Below are 22,359 nucleotides of genomic sequence, written 5' to 3' on the forward strand. Positions count from 1 at the left end.
GCAATGCCGAATAATCCATAAACTCTCCATATAAAAATCAGGCTCATATTAGAAGAGTAAAAGATTATCAACAGGTAGCATTAGTCAAAAGGTTAGGAAAATATTTATGAACACCAGGACCAAACTTAATAAAAAAGCAACCATTCTGATGTTAGTATGTTTAGTATGAAAGGATGGATGGATGAATGTGCATTGAGACAGATATGGATGACTCTGATTACCTGATGGGGCTGAATGCGTTGGATGTTGCTGGTATAATCAAAGTAGAGGTGGAACTTGTCAATATCCTTATTTTTGTTTTGCTGGGCCCCTGGTTTCTTCTGGTCTTTGACAGACTTCCCCTGCTCTTTTTCCTTTAGTGCAGACTTGGACACAGAGGACTGGATGGTCACAAAACTGTTCTCACACCTGACACAAAATGAGAAACAGAAAGAAGGGGAGGGCAATGTATTATTATCAATGTATCCAGCAAATCAGTGCTCACTATGAACTTTTTTTTTTAAAAAGATGTAAATGTTGTGTGTGCATGCGGATATGTTCTCACGATGTTTTCACGTAGGTGAGTGTCTCGGGGTCTTTGGCTATCATATCAGCCAAGATATGCTCGACACCTGTAGCCACTTCTTCCACTGATGACAGACCTGACACAAACATGAACACACACATATATATATAGCGCTTAAAGACAGTTCTCTCTTGGGACCTTTGACAGGATGACACATTATTTCAGCAATGAGGTTGTTGCACAATTATACTGGGATTAAATGTGTGAGCATGTGTGATAATCTGTTTGTGAACTATTTGAAACAAAGCAAACTAAAACTATCTTGCCAAGTGGCTGTTAAGAATGTGACCTTTGTGAACAAATATCCTAAACTGGTCAAAATCTGTGCATAATAAATGGTAGCATTAGTAATTTCCCTAGATGAGATCTATTAAGTAAGACAACTGAGTCTGACACAGGGAGGTTCCTGTCCAGGCAAAAACAATTCATGATGTTTCATTTAATGCAAACTTCTCATTGTGTGTGAGCATGTCTGTCAGTCTGTTTATCTGTCTGTCTGTCTTACCTTCAGTACCAGGTTTTACCCATGCCCTTAAATCCAGAGTGTGTGGCGTTTCCATCAGTATGGAGGCAGCCTCCTCAAGGCCGAGAGCTTTGGCCCTGCGAGCCTTCGTCAGCTTGCTGCCTTTCTTATAGGGAGAATACTACAGACAAAGACAGAAGCACTGGACTGAGACGACTAGTGGGGAGAGTGGCAAAACCCGCTTTCAAAATTTACTGCAACTACAAATTAAATTATAGGCATTTCTTTCGCAAAAAAATGTCATTCTGACCACATGGTCCAGTTCATCAGCTGATCGGCAGCTCCTCAGGTCTTTTTCCAGCTCAGCAGTCAAAACCCCATCCTTCTTCAGGGTCTGAATCACAGACTGTGTCTTCTTAGCCAGAGAGCTGCAACGAACAAGCACATACACATGCAAACAGATCAAATTCTGTCGATGCAGTATTAATAGATGGAACTATATATTATGGAAGACAATGTTTGCCATGAGCCCTAATTTAAAGTATTACACACTCTCAGGGGGTTTGTGGTACTCTGTCAGTCATTTTGAAGGAGACGGACACAAATGCAGCTGACATAGATTTCCTCATGTGTCTGTCGAGAACCTAACTTTTCATTTTACACAATATGCAAATAAACTGTAACTTTCCTAAAATAATCATCATCATCATCATCTTTTTCAGATGACATTAACTACATCACATCAGACATAATACGTTTTGAAATAAATATTGCTGTGTCACTTGTTTCTTAGAGTACTTTTATTCTTGGGCTCCCCAGTATGTTATATAAGTTAGTAAGATGAGGCTTAAACAATTACAGCACACGCCGTAACACAAGAAAAAAGGTATTCATATGCACACATATAAAATGTTACAAGCCTCAAAGCTTAACCACTAGCACCATCTAGTGGCCAAAGTCAAATATACTGCCTGGATATGAACCCTGTCCTACTTGGCTTACATTAGAAAACATTTCATGGCTGAGATTTGAGTAAACTGTACCTGAATGTGTCTCTACATGCAATGAGGTAATAAAGTGTATTAGTTTCCTTTGTTAATTTAATTGAAGATGTGTCATTTGGCTACCATATCTCTTCGTACACCAACTGGACATCTCGGACAGCATCAGCGTCCATTTGGTTAATCATCTCTTTGCGGTACCGCACCATGAACGGCACAGTGTTCTCCTCACGCAGCAGCTTGACGATGTTTACACACACCCATCGCTCCACACATGTCAGGATGGACAGCACCTGAGGAGAAAGACACACATACACACAGTATATCCATATAAACAAGTAAGCTAACACTGAGCATGTAAACATCAACTATGGATACACATAAAGTCACTGAGTGTTCAGCTCCCCCATTGGATAGCTGCTTGAGGCTGGGCGTTCTCAGTCATGAGAAACAACATCATGCACCGGTGAAACATTCATCTACCTGTTGACATTTCCTGTCCTTTGCATCTTAATAATGACACTCCACTCTCTAATATTTTACTAAAAGCCTGTATCAAAAGGATAACAACATCACTGCTTTGTGATGACTAAACTGGTTTTATCTTTCAAGTTGCAGCAGTTTATGTAAAAACAAGTTTTGCTGTTTAACCAACAATTGATGGTGGCAGTTTCAGGGGTGCCCCATTGGGTCACCTTCAAAATGTCCACATAGTTAAGTAATGTGTGTCTGGTGGTCAGACAATCCCTTTTCCACACATAAAACACACATACACACCAACAAAGCCTAAAATACCTCTATCATGTCCCAGTTCATATTGAGTTCATTCCTCAGAGCGTGTGCTGTTGATGATGGTAGTGCAGTTTGTTGTCCCTGGCAGGCACCGCTGGTCTTCTGTTTCTTCAGACAGGGCTCACCAAACGTGAAATCTTCCTCCACCATTTCCTCTTTCTTTACTACTGATGACCCCTCGCCTGCCCATCTGTCTGCCTGATGGGCTTCTGAAACAATAAATGACACCCTCTACAAGAGGAAACGGAAAAAGTAAGACAAAGGGTTGAGAAAATACATGACGGGATATATACTTGGTTAGAAAGTAACACAAGGCATAAACAAAAAAGAGCATTCTTGTCTTCATAAAGTGTTGCAGTAAGAGCAAAAACTCAGTGAAAATAACTCAATGTAATCAATATATTACAACACAGTAACAGAGATAAATTCAGTTATAAACCTGTGTTACAGTATGTACATTATACTAATAAAACTACAGTTTGAATCATTGCCAACTCTAATCCATCTTCTTTTAGGCATACTAGTGTGTATGTATGTATGTATGTATGTATGTATGTATGTGTGTGTGTGTGTGTGTGTGTGTGTGTGTGTGTGTGTGTGTGTGTGTTACTAAAATTGTCATTAGTCTGACCTCCTCCTTCATTCTGGTACTTGGCCCGGCCTCTTTGGCCCTCTCTTCCTCTGGACAGTCTTTTAGCTTTTCTCCTTCGCCTTTTCCAGCCTTGTCATCATTTTTGCTCTCATCACTTTTTTTCCTCTTTGTTCCAACCAGACCTGATGCACCAGGATCCTTCAGAAGTGCAGTGGCCTGTGTTTTCCGCCCTGCAGCAGGTTTTCGTGGTGCCCTTGGCTTAGGCTCTTTAGGCACTTTAGGTTCTTTTGGTTCCTTCGGTTTAGCCGCTCTTTTGACAGCAGCTTTCTTCTCCCCTGTTGCAGGGGCTCTGGTGGTCTTGCTGGAAGCTTTCGGCTTTGGCTCTGGCCTCCATTCTTTACAATCCTCATCATCACTGCTCAGTGTCTGACAAATTGACCTGAAAGTAAAGTGAGGACAAAAGTAGTTTAAGATCAGCATATTGTAATTATTAGCTATTTGGAAGCATTTCAACATTCAGTCAAAATACAAAGATATTGTAGTTTTTGATCTATATCTTTTCAGTGTGTGGGGGGTCAAATATGCAACAGCTTTCCAGATTATGTGAGATCAGAATCTGATACAATATTTGTGTATAAACTCCTTATTTCATAAAATGGAAAGAGGAGAGATGGATGAATATGTCTAGTATTTTAGTAAAATTGTACAACTTGTACAATGATTATCTACTATATCTGCATTGGCACAAATTTCCGTCAGTAACATGTCAGGGGCACAGCAATACTTGTTGTCTTGATTTGGGGTAAGCCAGGACCACTATAGAAACAGGTTGCGTTAACTTTTAAGGTTTTTCACTCTTCACTTGTAATCGCTGTGCTTTTGTTTGGTAGTTTTCCTGGTGAATATGTGGAAATGTGGGTTCAGTGTAGATTGGCTAATGACAGAATAAAACCAAACCAAACAAAAGAATAACAAAAATAATTATTTCTTCTACTGTATGTTCTTCCCAAGTTTGCCAATGAGTATGTGTGGCTGTTTTTCTAATAGCCCTGTGATGAACATGAGATGAGATCCATGAGAAAACAGTGAAAATATACACCAACAAGTCCCACTCACCCTGAACACCAGTGAGTTGATGTTACAGAAAGAGTTTTTTCTTTCTTTTTAAAAAAATCACTTACAGGTCTGAGTCCACCTCTGTGTACTTAACAGCTTTGGCAGTTGTCTTTCGGGGTCTTCGCATCATCTGTTAGAGAAAATTAAATGAAAGGAAACAGCGATTGACATGTTTCAGCATTACACACTACACATAATGTTTACTCCTGGTCAATATTTTGTACATTTCTTCTCATTAAACATGTGGCAGCTCTTCTCACTTAGAATATACTTTTTTGTATACCCAATCAGAGTAAAGCCCCACCCTTGGGTTTTTCAGGGCCGAACGGAGTACCCAAAGGTAGGGACTCGGTTAGCCCCATGTAAAAGTTGCGGGAGATTGTCCTTCGAGGAAGGTTCCTGCTATGGAGACATGCACAAACGGCCCCTGCCCCGTAAAATGACCCTGAAGTTCAGTGGAAACGGGGCTAGTGACATATTGCTCACTCTCCTCAGAGGACTGCAAGACTTCAGCAAGAGCCTCCTCCAGTTTCAGGCTTCTCTTCATGGCCGTTTGCTGGAGAAATGACCAGCCAGACAAGGCTTCTCACAGACTTCAAACATGCACCTGCGTAAACATGTGAGGAGGCTCTCTTTTGATTAAGAAAAGACATAAACAGTGTCCATTTGGCCTTTGATGATTTGACTTTCTCACACACACACACACACACACACACACACACACACACACACACACACACACACACACACACACACACACAAAATATATTCTCAAACACATTCACACCACTCTTTTATATTAATCCCAACACACCAAGACCATTTTTATGGTGTTCAGCTTTTTGTATTGCCATGCATTTTGCAAGGTAAGAGAAACAGGCCTCCATTTAAACTTTATGTGATAAAGCTCTGCTGCCCCTGGGGGTTTCGGGGGGTCATCAGACTTAAAACCTATTTTCCCTTTATTTTGAAGGTAGAGGCTTAGATGTATTAGGTATTCGTGGGAAAAGCATTATAATATGTCAGGATTACAGTATATCAAAAATATGTGGTTATAATGGGAGTCAATGGGACCAAATCGGTCCCTAGGGTAAAGAGTGTAGGCATACATGCAAATCTCCTATTCTATACACCTTGCAATAGAGGGGATTGTGGAATTTAAAAAAATATATAATAAAAAACAAATCCTGGCCAAGTTTCATACAATTAGCCTTTAAACTGACCGATATATTGAGAATCAAAAACATAAAATAAGCAGAATGTACACATTTGGGCCCTAAAGGTGCCTCGAGGGTTAAGAAAGTAAAACAATAAAACGACAAAGAAATGTGCAGGAGGAGCCAATAAAACCCACCAGGGCTTGTCAGGTGGCCCTCCTATCTGTCTGTCATTTTACAGACCAAAGAACTAATAGGTTAATGGAGAAAATAATTGATACATGAATCGATAATGAAAACAAATATTAGTTGTAGCCCTTCTGTAATTCAACACTAGCTAAGTGATATGATAACCTGATAGTAAGCGCCTCAATTTGTGGAGGTTTTAGCCACAGCTCAAACACTGCTATCAAACAAATTACAGTTAAATAGAGAGCATATTATCTATACTGTCTTTAACAACAACACTGCATTTATTGACCCAGAACTGACCCTTTAACTTGCATTTATTTGCTAGCTATCACAACCCATGTTAGCTATCATTTCAAATTTGGCGCTTTAGGTTAAAGCTACCAAAGTTAGCTGGCGAGCTGCAGCTTTACCCTGTCATGTTCCTATGTAGCACTACTTCTTCACATAGTATCAAACGTGAAAAAACTATACCTTTTATTCCGATAAAAATGCTCCTTTATCTTTATGTGCACTGCGTTGGAAATAGTGATGCAGAAAAGCTACTTCCTGCAACAGTCTGGTTTAAACCAATGAGAGCGTCCCAAAGTGCTTTAAGGGTTACGTCATAATTTTTCGTCTAATAAGATAGCTTACAGGGTCTTTAGCGACACCTATTGGACTGGAGTGAGTAGCACAGTAATTATCTTAGTTATACATAGTGTATTCATTATTAGTATTATTATTATTATTATTATTAAAGGATAGCTTCACAATTTTTCAAGTGTGTCTTTAAGATATTATAAGTCCCACAATGGGGGAAATTTACATTATTGCAGCAGCAAAGTGGACAGTAAAAATAGGATAATGTCAAATTTTAAAAAAAGATTAAAGAACAACAAATAATAAGTGAGTAAAAAAACAGTAGTGGTACAATTATAGTAAAATAATTGTAACATTATGTACAAAACCTATATTGGTGTTGAGTGATAATATACCTGAGTTTGATATTGTTATTGCAATGATTTAAAGTAGATAGATAGATAGATAGATAGATAGATAGATAGATAGATAGATAGATAGATAGATAGATAGATAGATAGATAGATAGATAGATAGATAGATAGATAGATAGATAGATAGATAGATAGATAGATAGATAGATAGATAGATAGATAGATAGATAGATAGATAGATAGATAGATAGATAGATAGATAGATAGATAGATAGATAGATAGATAGATAGATAGATAGATAGATAGATAGATAGATAGATAGATAGATATTGCAGAGTTAACCTGATGTAGTATACCTGAAGTACTAATATTGCACAGTCATGTACATTACAAAAAAACATACAAAAGTTCCTCTAACAGCAGCAGGGATGACGGATTCGCAATATTGCTCCTTCACAACTTTGGTCGAAGGAGTCTGTTGTTGAAGGAGCTCTCCAGTGCAGTCGGAGTGTCCCTCATTGGGAGGTACCAAATGAATTGTAATTTTTTCCCCTTGCTGTAATCATTCCTGTTCACGCTGGCCAAAAAAAAAAAAATCTCTTCATGAAGTACTTTCAATTTAAGTGAAGGTGGACAAAATCCACAGCCCTCCCTCTGTGCAAAGAGGTATTTAAAAGTGTATTTGGGGATAAATTGAGGCTTCAACCTTTAAAATTAGTCAAATCAATTTGGTATCTAAGTCTTTTTAGTGCCAAATCCCTTCTTTATGTTATGATCCTCCCACTGCAGCTGAGCAGGAAAACACTGTCTGTTGAGACACAAACATGGATTGATTTATTTATTCTTAATTTTAACTAAAAAGACTAACTATGGACCTTATCCATTTTATTTGACTTACTAAGACAGCAAACCTCATATTTTATTCTCAGATAAACTTTTAAATACAGTTTTGCTCAGTAACAGGATTTTGGATTGTGTCCCCATTTGTATAAACAGGACAGGAGGAATTATTATATAGAGAAAAACCTGTTTCAGTGTTTATATGGGCACCTGACGGACTTTAAGACTGTCCCAATAGTTATTTTAAAATCAATGTTCATTGCTAATCTTAATGATTTGCCACAGAATTTCAGATTGTTGTTCTGTATGTGGATGATGCAACACATAGAAGGGAACATGATTAGACTACAACTTTTATGCATGCTTATCTGGGACTAAATATATATGGCATTTACATCTCTGATTTACTGTAAATGTTAGTGTTTCACAAGGTTTCCCTTGAGCCCCCCTTTACACTCTCACTTCCTCTAATCAATTACTGCCTCTCAAATGCCAGACTTTCATTGTTTCTCTATTTGATGTAACTTTTTTTTGTTTCTCAAAAGTTACAACAAATCAAAACTAAATGACTATAAACTGGCTCTGTGACAGAATTGTTGTTAGAAGTCAGTTGGATGTCATGAATCAGTGGGGGTCATAAAGGTGAGCAAGATCATTTGTGAGATGCCATAATTTGGGGTTGTGTATATGTCCATACATGTTGAGAATAGATGCAGGGGGAAAATACGACATGATGAGCTAAGATCTCAAAGCAGAAGTTGATATTTAATTGTAATGTGTATTCAAAAATCAAAAAAGTATGTCACGATTATCTTTTTAACACTTCCTCCATTGTCTTGAAATGACATGACAGATCTAAAAGTTGGGAGGCTACGACGATCAAGGTTATCTGTGAGACTGTTTTAAGGATTAATTAATCCTGAAAAATGAGAGATTATGAACTTAATTCTACAGAAAACAAACAACCCCCAGTGCAAAAATCTCAGTAGAGAATAAAGCCCCCTCAAACCAAAATAACACTTGGAATAGGCTACTATTAATACAACTAGCTAAATACGTGTGAAAAATACCAAAACACTAATTTCATAATTTATTCTATCATTATCATAAAATATAAATGAATGAAAGTAAATATCAAAAGGAACTAAAACTGTTTGAAGATTGCTAAATGTCTGGACACTCTGTCCCTGGTTACTGATGATGCGCCACTGTGAGCAACCAATCATAAAATTGGCTTGAAAGAAATCCATGCAGATTACAATTTGGTTGTTCAGTTTGTGTGTATGTGGGTTTTCCCCGCGTGTTACTTTCAGTTCCTCCTGCTTCTCATCAACATAAAGGTAAAATCTTCTTTGGACTCTCTCATTAATATTATTGAGACAGATTGTTGCAACCTCGCCTGAAACAAGGTACGGTGTTATTTCTGTCTCTGTGTGTGTGTGTGTGTGTGTGTGTGTGTGTGTGTGTGTGTGTGTGTGTGTGTGTGTGTGTGTGTGTGTGTGTGTGTGTGTGTTTCAGTGCATATTTAAGTGTGTGTCTTTCAGTATCATCATATTTTCTGTCTTTAAACACTTTTGTGGATATGTATGTTTGTGTGTCCAGGTTTGTGTTTGTGTGAAAATGTCGGACCCAGAGACCCCAGACCAGCCTCTCCTCAGCCATCCCAGCGCACCAGCGGGGTAAGGACTGTGTATTGTCTTTGTTTGTGTATGTTTTAAATTGGTACGAGTACAAGAGGACACCTTGATGAGACTTACATTAAAAATCCTCTTTAAAAAAACAGAAAAAAGAACATTTCTGATGCGCCACAGAGAGAGAGAGAGAGAGAGAGAGAGAGAGAGAGAGAGAGAGAGGCAGGAAGAATAACACATCTCTCCTGTGATCTTATCTCAGCTGTAGGTGTAATATTGACTAAACCATTCCTGACATTGAACTGGACTACCTTTTCCTATTTTTAATGTTATGTTTTGGAAATGTTTGCCTTTATTCGAAAGTAGCTGGCATAGAAGTCGACAGGAAACAGAGGGGAGGGGAGGGGGGAGTATATAATGTAAGTAAATAATGAACAAGTGTGACCAGACCATCTTAACCTATTTACAACAAACTACATGTACTTTTATTTTAAATGTAACCATGATGATTTTTATGTCATTTCCTAACTTCTAATGAGCCAAATAAATTTTTGGTCAAAATTACATTATTCGGTAATGCAGTGTCATAACACAGTAACACTAAAGTAGCCTAATAGATTACTAATCTGTAGCCAGTTCCATGAGTTTGCTGATAGATGTTCCCATTGTGTGGAAATAATTGTAAGGCCTAAAATATACTCTAAAACATGTATTTAATAATTGTCAACAATATTGTAATATAAAGTAAAGTATACATGGTTTTTAATAATAATGTAATGAAACTGGTCTTTGAAAAAGGGGTTTTCAGTTTGTTTTTAAAGACTTACATCAGTTACCTGAGATTACAGCGTCTCAGATACGATGTTGTTTGGATTTATGGGACTTTCCAAACTCAGTCCCTGGTGTGAGTTAGCGAAGGGAAAGGCAGATTTGAAAAATTCCTAAACTTTCACTTTGGTGTCTGCTTGGAGACAGCTGACTTCATTACTCAGTTGTTGTTGTAGTATACACATACATGGCAGTAGTTCCTGTTTTAGAGAATTTCCCCCATCCTAAACCAAGCATCAGACTCTATAATGTTCCTCATACTTTGCGTTCTCCTCTCCTCCCTCACACTTCTCTCCTCTGACTCTTGAATAAATATTTGATGCCCTTTTTTTTAACAAGAACTGATACATAAACAGAAAACCGACTGATGATTATGTTTCCCTTTATATTAAATCTAAAGACTTATTCACTGTTTAACCCTTTAATTCCATTCCTTCTTGCTTTCCAGTGGCCGTCCCTCTCGGGCTTATAAGGTGGCAGGTCTAACCCTGTTTGCCTGTGCACTGATTGCGGGCCAGGCCATGATCGCCTACTTCGTCCTCAGCCAGAGGGGTGACATCAGATCTCTGAAGGAGCAGAACAACAACATGAAGGCAGAGCTGTCGAAGGGAAGATCTGGTGATGATGCCAACATGAATTCAGATTAGGAGGGATATATTATAATTCTACACTCTTGGCATTTAGTGCAGTGTCCTAAACTGCAGAATGGAAATGTTTCTCTGATAAATAACATGATAGAACAAGAGAAAAATAAGCAATAAAATTCAAATTAACAATGTATTTGAAATCAGTAAATCAGTGTGTCTGGGACGTGCGTGCAAATCAATGTTATTTTTTTTCTAAATCTTAATCCCAACTGAAACATACACTGCTCTTAATTTGAATGCACAGGATTTAACAAAGGTTGCATGTCCAATTGGAAAATCAATAAACAGAAAAACATAACTAAACTTTTTAGAAAATTATGATGATCTTTGTAATCAAATCGAGCCGTGTAAGGCTAGCTTTCTTTTGATGTCAGACTGGATTTGAATATCTGTTTTCCTCTACAGTATTATTCCTTTTCATCTCTGTTGGGGTGTAATTTCTCAGTACGTTTATGCACCTCTCACACATACTGTTTCTTCTTCTGTCTGTAGTTGCTGTGCCTATGCAGATGCACGTGCCCATGAAAGCCCTTCCAGAACTGATGATTGACTCTGTGGACGAGGTAAAAGAGCCCATTATGGGATTCTCCAGGTTGATACTAAAATCAATATTTCAGAGTTTGAGAACTCTAATAAAGATATATTGGTCAACATTTATATATATAATGTTATACAGTCCATACTGAGTGGATCACTTCATTTGACAATTTGAATTGTTAGTGCTCCCTAGTGGACAAACTATCTTTTACATTTCTCTGCTGCAGTTTCTAGTGATTTATAAACCCACAAATATGCAGATACAGAAATAACGATAACAAACTATTATCAATTTAGCTCTAGTTACCATTGAATCCAACAATCTTGTAGATATATTCTATGAATTGAATGATATGATTTTTTTAAAAGTCTAGAATAAACACATTAACACTGATATTTGTGTCTTGTTCCTCTTGTGGAATTAATCCCATTATATTCTTCTAAAACAAGGAGTCTTCCACTTCAGCCCCTATGAAGGCCACGGACTGCCAGATGAAGCCTGTGCAGGTTCCAGGTTTCCGTCCAGCCTGTGACCCACGTGGCCTCTACCAGGCCCAGCAGTGCTTCATGGAGCAGTGCTGGTGTGTGAACCCAGTCACTGGGCAAGAGGTCCCTGGATCCCTCACCAGAGGACCAGCCAGATGCAGCAGAGCAGTCTCTTTTACTGGTGAGACAAGATACCTGGTCAAAAAACTTAATAGGTCAGATTAAGTAGAATAGAATTGGATTCAGAGATACATAGACAAATTACTTCAGAGGTTTGCCTAGACTTGTTAGATTGATTAAAAATATTAATTATGAGAGGAGTGAGACTGGATCCTACAAACAATGTGATTATTTTCGTCAAGACTGAACAACTTTGGGCTCAAGCTACAATGTCTTTATGCTTCTGTCTCTTTAGGTGGCCTGAGCAACATGCTGACTTTGTCTGATGCTGATGTCTGATGCTGCAGTGAGTAACATGACACATATGGTGTTCCTATGTTTGACATTCTCTATGTATAGATAACGATCTGTGAGCCTAATTCAGTATACTACATCCCAATCAAAGAATGCATTTTCTTCAGATGTTACACATTTAAATACTTTTGGCAAGTAATAACGTTTAAGCAAAATGACTTTCAACTGCCACTAAAAGTTTAAATTGACTGTATTTTCCATCTTCTGTTTTTCTGCATTTGTAGCTGATGGGAATCTCCTTCAGTGACCAGCGACGGTTCATCTCGTAATCATGACATTTTACCATTCTGCCAACTTATAATCATCATAAAATTTGGAAGACTTGATAAACTAATTGAGTTTAATATATTTGCCAAATTATAACTTCTTGCTATCATCTTATTAGTTAATTGCAATAAATCTTATATGGGCAGAGGTACTTTTTGCTTTTCATGCTATTAATCATATCTTAAAGTGTTTAAGTAAAGGCTAGTAAAAGTTAAGGATTTATAGTACTTTGTCATTGTTTTGCAGACATAAAAGAGGCTGTTTTATTCAAATTTTATCCTATGATAGTTTTTTTTTTAAACCAAGTTTTCAATGTTGGGTAATTTTAAAGGGCAGTGAGCTGATGAAAAACAGCATTAACAAGGGGCTTAGTGTAGGCATAAGGCATTCAGATATTTTTTTTTCTTGTTTTGACAACATGTAGATGTAGGATCACCAGGGCTTTAGATGAATTTAATCAAAAATCCTTCATATAACCAGCATGGTCAACTGGATCAGGGAAAGTTAAAAGGATGACACTGTTAAAGCATTGAAATATTCGACACAATCAGGAACAAGTTCTTAAACAATTGTCAATTGTATTTTATTTGAACAACCCAAATAAACCTGTTTAAGACAGTCTGAGTGGTGTTCATTTATATTATCACAATGGGATTTCAAATACTTGAAGCTGAATACTCCTTGATTGACGTGAAGGAGCAAAAACCCAGGACAACAAGATGGTTTGATTAGCCAACGAGATAAAGCACCATCAACTGAATCGTCATATCCTACAGCACATCAAAACATTAAAAGAATGGTATTGCTTCAAAAAACAAGAGGAAACATGCAGAGACATAGTACAGGACATTAAGAAACCAATACCATTAAATATATAAGGGCAGCAACACAATGATTGTCAATAGGCACATTTTTTCTGGGTTTCAGTTACCAAATACAGTACATATTTTTTTAACAGATTTTCCAGTCAATGTGAAAATGGAAGCTCAAACTGAAGTTACATGTTTTCTCCCTTATGTCTTTTTGTGCAGTACCTGTAACTGCATTGTGCACACAAGCTGTGCTCATTTCAATGGTAAAAATAAAGTATATGGGATAACGAATGGCGCTGTCATGAAAACATGGATTACAATAGATTGCACAGGTGTACCTAATAAAGTGCTCAGTGATTGTATACTGTAGTATTTAAATGTATACACTCGTACATTTTTTTAAGACGGAGATGTGAAAAACATGGCTGTGTATTTTACAGATGAGTATAAACCCTAGTTGTGGGTTTAAATCATAGAGGGGACAAAAATGAGTGTTACTTTCCAGGTTATGCACTTAAATCAAACATCTGACCAGCAAAATTAAAATACAAACTCATGCACATCTGCTATATTCTGAGGTTTGCTACTGTTTTGTTGCAGCAACAGCACAGTTTATCACTTTTACAGTTTAAAAACACCTTACAGTACATACAACACATCAACATATGATATAGACACCATATATTAAATGAGTAAAATGTCACTATATCATGGAGTTTCTTTGACAGGTTTTGATATTTATGCAGACAAAAATTTAAATCATTGGTTGTTGCAAGACAAACTAACAGATTTAAATCTCTAAAATTCCTATAAGTGCAATGAATCAACAAGTTTCCAGCATATAAAATAGGCAGCCAAATCCCATCAGGAAAGGCTATTGCACACATGGCATGAGATGAAAACATCAAGTCCAGACCAGAGGAGGCACTCTTAATATATATTTTACATATAATACTTGAACTTCCCTGTTTTGATAAAACTCTTGAGTGCAATAAAAACTACATCTTAAAACTAAAATTTCACTTTGATGTACATTTTGTCGTACTAAGTCTGGAGGACTTTCTCTTAACAGTGTGAGGGAGAATATAGAGTGAAATATACTCCTGGGAAAACTTTAGATTAATTTTACAAGTATTGTTAAAATGACATATCTACAAAGTCTACCAAGGTGATTTTTTTTTCATGAAATTCCACAGAGGACTGTAATTTACCTGCAAAAGACATTACATCACACTGCAGGCTTTGCTCTGACACCTGAGAGCAATGTAAAAACCAACAACAATCATGAAAGGTTTTGACAGGTTTTGCTCAGAGAAGCACCAAGAGATGTGATTTGGGACAGTTTTTACATGATCTATCTTGAGCAAAAATGTGTTATGGCTGCTATAATTGATTTCTGACCACTAGAGAACAGAAGACATCACAGAGGACAATACATCTATAAATCTCACATGCGTCCTGTTCAACACTAAAAAAGGACAAACTTTATAAAGCACTGAGGCATCGTGCAAAATATTCCTCTGGGAGACACTCAACAATCTATATTGAGAGGATAATAATCGAGGTGGGGCATTTTTTTCTAATTAACCTCTTTTAGAAAACAGGGGAATTGCAACATGCCTGGCCCCCAATTGTGGCTATTGGTTAGTCTTATTGTGTATTAAGAAATCCCCACAAAGCATATAAATTGTAGCAAAGAAATCAATAATAGAAGTAATAAAGATTCTTTAAATGGCAGCAGCTTATCTAAATTTCATTCATTAACCAAATTGGAAAAACATATGGGGTCTCATATGTAGTGATTAATTGCATTTGTTATCCTTTTAGTACATGCATATCAATTTGCTCAGTCTACTTTAGCATTATAGTCACCTATTCTCCACACTCAGGTAACGCTTTATTCTACAGGTTGGCTTGAAACTTCAGATTATTTTCCTATTTATCCATCCATGTGGAAGAAGAAATAAATAGCTGTTCAAACAGCTTTTTTCCAAATACATAGAGTACCAGTCAAAACTTTGGACACACTTTCAAATGAATGGGAAGGTGTGTCCAGAGCGTTGACAGGTACAGTATCTGTTCCCGTATGCGGCTGTAAAGGCAACCTCTTCTTATGTTTCCTCCTCTCTTCTTAGTTGCGTCCTCCTTTCAGTTTGTTAATGTAGTCTTTGACGTAGTTTTCAATGTTGGGAACAGCATAATTTTGTGCAGCGAAGATTCCTGTGCACGTTCCAACAGCAACACCTAGCAACGCAGAGGAGCGTAGCCTAGCAACAATGTACCCAGCTAGAAACCCCTTCAGGAAAGGAGAAGCCAGCAGACTGCCTCCCTGCAGAAGAAAGGAGAGGCGACATTAGGACCGGTTTAGTTGTTAATCCGGCTATTTTATACCTACAGCTGCATAAAAGGAGTTTGCATATATTTTTTTTTATATCTGTCTGGTCTGTGAACAAAACTCAGGGCTGAATAACCTGAACCTGTAAAATGTTAGAGCTTATGTGTGTCTTACCGGAGGAACCCCAGTCTGTATCTCATCCTCGATCCGTCTCTGGATATCTTCCAGCTGATCCTTCAGATCCACCAAGTCCCTGAGCTGGCTCACAGGATCCTACACACACGTATCCATACAAAGAGTCAAACACACAGCACAGGTTGGAAATAACCACAGTTTCCTAAAACCTCAGTGCATTTTACCGGTTAAATACCATTGGGCCATTCAACAACTACAAATGCCTGCAATGTTTTAATTTAATCTGAAGCTTATATCAGTCCTCAGCAGTCTGGGTTAGTCATATCAAGTGGATATCTGCCAAATTAAGAGTCTTTTCAGCATCAAATTCCCTCTTTGTGTTTCCCTGTTAAGCTGTGGTGGAAGTGAAGTAACAAAAAGTGTGACTCCATTATGTGGGCTTCAAATTAGCTTCAGATAAACTAAATAAAAGGAGGCTTGTGGCTTATGGCCCCTTTGTAACTGTATTATATGAAGGGATCTTCAAATCAATCATAAAGAATGATTATGACATGAAACCCGTGATTCAAAAGGTCACTAGAGCACCTAATCATTGTTTTATAACTTAATCTGCCTACACAATGACACCAGTTTAAAGTTTTGCTCCAGGGTTAGCAGACAGAGATGTTTACCACATAGTCTGATCGAGTAATGAAATAGTTTGGGTCACTTGCAAAGATAAAAAGGCTCTTAATTCTTACTAACTTCACTAATTTAGCATTGGGTTACCTTTGAATAATGTTAATGTAATATTTGATGATGCTTGTGTGTATTTACAGCACCGCAGAGCTTAAAATATGTCAAGAATATCCTCAACAAACCAAATTATATTAACATTAACCCAGTTTAAGTGAGAGTAGTTCAGCTAAGCTAACAGCAGAGTGCGGCGTTGTGATAGCATGTCATCTTTTTTTTACTTCTTAAACTAACTTTACCTTCTCACTGTTGAATGACATAGTAAGTTAGTCAGGTTGTTATAAAGCCATATATCTACATTTCAAAGCAGCGTGAAGCGTGTAAAGTTAAGGACACCAACCTTGCCATCAGCCATAGTTCCTTATGTGTATTGGGTTTGTCTCTTCTTCTTCTCTATTATTTTTTTGTAGCTTTGATTAAAATTAAAAGCGTGCTGCCCTCTAGTGGTTACTCACAAGCTCACAGGAGTTTTTAAGTGTGCGTCATTATTAGCAAGGGTTGGGAAGGTTACTTTGGAAATGTAATAGGGTGGATTAGGATAATAGACAAGTAGACTCCAGTCCATAATTTAACTTTTTCTTTCAGTTATTTTAAAGATTGCTGGTGTATGCAAACTGTGTAAGTTATATTGTTTAACATTACACATGTGAACATACAGGGTACTAGTTTTTTAACCTTTCTGATGAGAAAGCAACAGAAAAAACATATAGGCCAAAAGTTTTGGCAGATAAGGCTACTTTGTATAGATCAACGTATTTCTAAGCCTAAAAAATAGTGTCCCAAATTACAAAATCTACCAATTCTGAAACGATTTGACACAAGGAACATTAATATAGGTTACATTTTCCTTTTCAGTACAATGTCTAAAAACATTGTCTTCTGATTAAACAAGGAAACATCTCAGGGATTTCATAATGCTATTCAGTGTTGATATAATCTGTTGGATTCATATTTAAATATAGTCAGAATTGCAAAAAAGTGTCCCACATTACCCTAATCCACCCTAGGTTACAAATCACTAGTTACCCTATATAAAATGTAATATGTAATGTAGCTATTTCAATTACTTAATCAAAGCAATGTAACTTATTACAGCTGATTATGTTTTGATTACTTTTCTAATTTTCTAATGAATGTTTTCAGCTGTTAGGGTAAGTGTACCCATTAATATTATGGAATATAAAATAAAGATTTTTATTTTTTTTAAAGTCAAATGTCTGGCATGGGTTTAATTGGTACTGTGACAACATTTAAGCCTATGTCATAAAAAAAATGTTTTCAAAGAATTAAAAACAACAATCTATGGATTCAGTAACTTGTTAAATATTAAAACATTAAATCGAATATATACAGATCTCCTTATTCTTATATAAATGAGAGAGAGAGAGAGCTGAGAGGAATCTGTCTTATTAACTTAACTACTTATGTCAGCTTTTTTTCTACTGGTGCTAGAGAGTCTGCATGAAAGAGCAGGGATAAAGTAACCGTCAGAAAGGGAAAAAAAGAGAGAATTGGAGTTTTTAAAAAAATAAAGAGACAGAAGGACAGAGTGTCACAGGAATCACAAGCCAATAAATTTGCTCTATCGTCTCACCATCACTGCAACACATAGCCTGAATAAGGACAAAAGATTGTTGTAATTATGGAGTAAAGTAATGGCAATTTTCTTCTGAAATATGATATATTTTTAGTGATTACAAGGACTAATTTGCATTTTAAAACATCATGGGGTCGCTTTTTCTCAGAAAGCATTGAGAGCCTAGATGATAGGTCACAAGTGTGAATCACAGAGAGACTGCGAAAGTGAGAGTGAATGGCAGCTTGGAGTGACAGCAGGCGAGAAAGAGTTTGATGAGAGTGATGTTAATCCGACAGAGAGATAGGAAGAGACAGGAAGCCCGAATCTGCACGAGAGAAAAGTACAGTATGTTAAAGCCTAATTTTAAAAGATTCATTGTGCCACAACAATTGATTACTTTTTAAACACTGCTTTGTGGTGTCCTCTGCAGCATTGTGTTACTCTGGGGGGCCTGAAAGTATTTAATCTTCTCAACCGCCAGGACAGAAAGTCCATTAACCTTTCTTTACTCAGCGCTATTACAGGACCAACCTGATATGGAGCACAGTACTTAACTGTCTGTTCAAGCTGGAATAAAACAGTCTGCTTGCTTTTTTGTGAGATGAAACGGTGCACACGCTCCCCTGTAATGCAAACATTGAAGAGTTGGAAGCAGCGATGGAGGTAAGGTGTCTCTGATCCTCACTACTGTTGATCATTTAGGGGGGGGGTTATTGATTTTGGCTGAGGCATATTTGGCTGACTAATCTTTGGACGCCACTGAAAAGGAAAGGTCATGGAAGCCTATGGTGCATTCATTATAGTGATGTGCTTTGAAGTAATGTGAATTCATATATGTCAGAGCTTAAGATGAGGAAAAGCTGGGTAGTCACGAGGCACAAGACGTTTGAAATAAGCAGACAAATAAACAGATTTGTCTCATTGTCAGTGTGCAACAAAGCAATAAATAACTTTTACAGCTTTTGTGACTAAAGCTTCATCTATTATTCAACCAGCCTAGCTTATTTTGTTTGTATAAATAGTCTGGACAGAAATTGAAAGAGCTGTTTATGCCGATATCGCCGTTATAATTCAACAGATGGGAAAAGAAAGCCCTGTGTACATCAGCCTCAGCACATAAAGACTGTTTTGAAGTGGGTTTTAAGGACTAATTCAAAATGCACTTCATACTCAGCGCACTGGGTTCATCTCATTGACTGATTAAATCAATTTTGCATTGTACCTCCTGTACCGTCACCACACAGCATGGGAAAAATACATTTTAAAAAGTTGGTCACAAAAAAGATTTGTCAGACAAAATGACTTCAACCAGCATGAAAGAATAGATTCCAAATTTTTGTTTTGTTATCATTCCTCCTGTTCATGCTGGCTCTTAAGATCTCTTCATAATACATTTTCAATGTAAGTGATGGGATTAAACTCCACAACCTTCCTTCCTATGTGTTTTAAAGTTGATTTGAAGCTAGTACGAGGTTTCAGTTGTCCAAAATAGTCAAATTAGGTCAATATATCTCCAAGTTAGTCTTTTTATTGCAAAATTCCCTCTTTTTGTTACAATCCTTCCACTGTTGCTGAGCAGGAAAACACTTTCTGTTGATACACTTTTTTGACTAAGAAATACTGTAATTGTGGATCATTTGTTAAGACTATAACTCCAACAGCTGAAGCCTCATATTACCTTCAGATAAACTTTTAAATACCTTTTTGCTCAAAATGAGGATTGCAGGTTTTTGCTCCCCATCACCTACATTGTAAGACCTCATTTGGAAGTTGTCATCTAATGGTCAGTATGAACAGGCGGAATGATTATAGCAACCAAAACCTGTTTCAGTGTTCATATGGACATCTGACAGTGTGAAGGACTTAACGGCATTGGTGCAGTTGCAGGTTGCAAATGAATACACTTCCCCTCAACTCCTCCCTATGTTGGCTGCGAAATTTGCAAAAGCATGAAAGGCCCTCTCTAGACCCAAAGTGTGTCTGTTCTGGGCTACTGTAGAAACATGGCGGTGCAACATGGCAGCCTCCATGGGAGAGGACGCATTCCCTATGTAGATATAAAGTGCTAATTGTAAGGTAAAGGAACACAGTGATTCTTATTTCCAGGTGATTATACACTAATTAAAACATACTCATTATACTATATTCCATTTCTGCCAATAGAGCCGCTAAATCTAACACACTCTTCCTTTAAGACTAACTTGAGATATTAAGAACTTATCCTTTAAGCTCACTCTTTTCTCCGAGGAAAGGAGCTGTACTGTAAAAAAGAAATGTTATATCCTAGTAGGAAAAGTTTGATTGCTTTTATCATTGCTTGTGTGAACGTATTGCCCCCTGCTGCTGTTTGTGTCAAAAGCACTGAGTTATTACTGTTTCATAATCTGCACTGTGCCTCAGGAGTGTAGTGACTTCAACAGTGTGCTGTTGGCTCTGTACTGTGCTCTGCTCTGCTGCATCTGGCTACACTGTATTGTGTTGGGTGTTGTGTTGGTATAGATAAGATTATTCCTGTGTATATATTCTCACTGCACATGCTATGTTGACTTGAATTGCAGTGGTGCACAAAGGAAGTCTTTTTGTTGTGCAGCCTTTGTGCTGCATTGTCTATTTGCTGGTTGTACATGTATTGAATGTATATAATGTAATGAAGCCTTTCATCAATAAGACACCTCTTAAGTGTGCCAGATGATGTGACACATTTTTTCATGGCTTAAAGCTGAAAGCCTTTCAGCTTGCCTCAGTGTTTTTGTGGGTTGAGTTGGCCTGTGTTCAGTTAAATTACCTAATTAACCTCAGTGTTCAGTATTCAGGGAGCGTTTCCACTGATGGCCACTGATACAGTACACTCTGCTGGCAGAGAGAAATGTGATTTGAAAACACCAGGATTGAAAGAGAGAGAGAGAGGACACAGATTGCATGGGATGTAAGCTTCCTCAGGAGTGACTCAGCACTGTCAAGCTGGAACATGACATCACTAAAAAATGATGTGCCTCTTGACAAAATGAGAAGGAGCACTACATTAATTGAAATATTGATTATTTGCCTTGCTGAACAGACAAACAAGTAAGGATTGGCAATATTTCCCTGCCATGTATGGTCAGAGAGATTTTTCCAGAACTTTGGGGTAAGAGAAGAGAAAGATATACATACATTTCAGGTGCATGTAAAACATCGATGATCATTTTCATCTGGAGTTCAAGCTCCGTGCTTGAGCCTCTTCTTAGATCGCTGTGGTAACTGTGGCCCTTTGTATCACAGTCTTTTAACTAATGAAAGTTAATCTGAAATGACTACTATATCTTTCTCTTAAGTAAACAACAGATCTACGGTGCTTTTAAAACCTGTTTCAACCTCTTATTGATGTTAAGTATCAAGCTATTAGACAGCAATCGTTTCAATATAATCTTTTGTGATTATCATACTAATTGCAAATGATGTGATGTTCTTACTTAATTCTTTTTCAGATTATATGAATGAACGTTTCCCACCATACCAGCAGACATAGTAGTGATGAATTTTATTGGATGGAGGCTGAACTCATTTCAGGTCAATACAGTTGGGATCAAACTAAATATATTTTCACAGCACCCTGAATTCATTTAATTGAATGGCGAATCCAAAAGGGAATAAATAGATAACCCCACACTGCATTATATTTTTCTCCTCTTTGTCATATTTTTAATATAATTGGTACGCTAAAGATATTTTTCTTATAATGATCAGAGTATCTTTGCGTTGGTATTCCAATGCTGAATGTAAGCATTTTGACAGCAGTATCTGGGAATCCGAGCGTGCAATTAAAACGGATTCTTTCCATTTTAAAGAGTTTGGGTGCACTGGCTGTTTTACATGAATGATTTCAACATTTAGATGGTTTGAGTGTGTGTGTGTGTATGTGTGTGTGTGTGTTTCATGTATGGGTTTTCCCCGATGTCTGCTTTAAGCCAATTAAAGTTTTTAAGCTCTGTTGCTTCCCTGGCACAACGGGGCAAATCAAGGTATGGGAGGAGAGGTACTGCAGCCTCACTGCACCACTCTGCTGTGATGTGCCAAGGTGTGTGTGCGTAGACAGAGGTGCATATGTGCAGCCAAGGATAGCATTCTGATAGCACCCACAGAGTCAAAAGAGAAATCAACAAAAAGGAATGAGAGAAATGAAAACTTTGTCAGTATTGAATTGGGAGTCGTGGGAGTGAATCGAGACAAAAACATTATTGTACATGTTGGCGGGAGAGAGGG

General features: G+C 37.4%; 3 protein-coding genes across 4 annotated transcripts in view; 1 reads left to right on the plus strand and 2 right to left on the minus strand.

The window, feature by feature from the left end:
- The window catches only part of srbd1 (S1 RNA binding domain 1), a 56,836-nt gene extending 50,419 nt beyond the window's left edge, over positions 1–6,417 (minus strand). Inside the window, exons 1-9 of the mRNA XM_062430324.1 lie at positions 6,350–6,417; positions 4,595–4,659; positions 3,453–3,852; positions 2,825–3,052; positions 2,156–2,322; positions 1,339–1,456; positions 1,071–1,209; positions 545–641; positions 222–408 (exon numbers count right to left, since the gene is read on the minus strand). Coding sequence (XP_062286308.1) covers positions 222–408; positions 545–641; positions 1,071–1,209; positions 1,339–1,456; positions 2,156–2,322; positions 2,825–3,052; positions 3,453–3,852; positions 4,595–4,659 — 1,401 coding nt within the window. The 5' untranslated portion in view covers positions 6,350–6,417. The remainder of the gene's footprint in view (positions 1–221; positions 409–544; positions 642–1,070; positions 1,210–1,338; positions 1,457–2,155; positions 2,323–2,824; positions 3,053–3,452; positions 3,853–4,594; positions 4,660–6,349) is intronic.
- A 2,479-nt stretch (positions 6,418–8,896) lies between these two features.
- LOC133991838 (insulin-like growth factor-binding protein 2) lies at positions 8,897–13,140 on the plus strand. Of its 2 annotated transcripts, none has more exons than XM_062430415.1 (7): positions 8,897–8,991; positions 9,254–9,330; positions 10,559–10,728; positions 11,250–11,320; positions 11,745–11,961; positions 12,196–12,246; positions 12,479–13,140. In XM_062430415.1, exons 1-6 carry the CDS (start codon positions 8,935–8,937, stop codon positions 12,237–12,239), a joined length of 636 nt encoding a protein of 211 aa, XP_062286399.1. In that variant the 5' UTR covers positions 8,897–8,934; the 3' UTR covers positions 12,240–12,246; positions 12,479–13,140. The 2 variants fall into 2 exon arrangements, with proteins under 2 accessions (XP_062286399.1, XP_062286400.1); XM_062430416.1 differs by having other exon boundaries at positions 8,975–9,060.
- A 1,400-nt stretch (positions 13,141–14,540) lies between these two features.
- Positions 14,541–16,913, minus strand: LOC133991840 (SLC35A4 upstream open reading frame protein-like). The gene is made up of 3 exons (XM_062430417.1): positions 16,879–16,913; positions 15,843–15,941; positions 14,541–15,662 (listed from the first exon to the last, which is right to left on the minus strand). The coding sequence occupies exons 1-3, from the start codon at positions 16,891–16,893 to the stop codon at positions 15,465–15,467; spliced, it is 312 nt and encodes a 103-aa protein (XP_062286401.1). The 5' UTR covers positions 16,894–16,913; the 3' UTR covers positions 14,541–15,464.
- Positions 16,914–22,359: the final 5,446 nt, after the last annotated feature.

This window comes from Scomber scombrus, chromosome 12, assembly GCF_963691925.1.
Source record: "Scomber scombrus chromosome 12, fScoSco1.1, whole genome shotgun sequence".
NCBI lineage: Eukaryota > Metazoa > Chordata > Actinopteri > Scombriformes > Scombridae > Scomber > Scomber scombrus.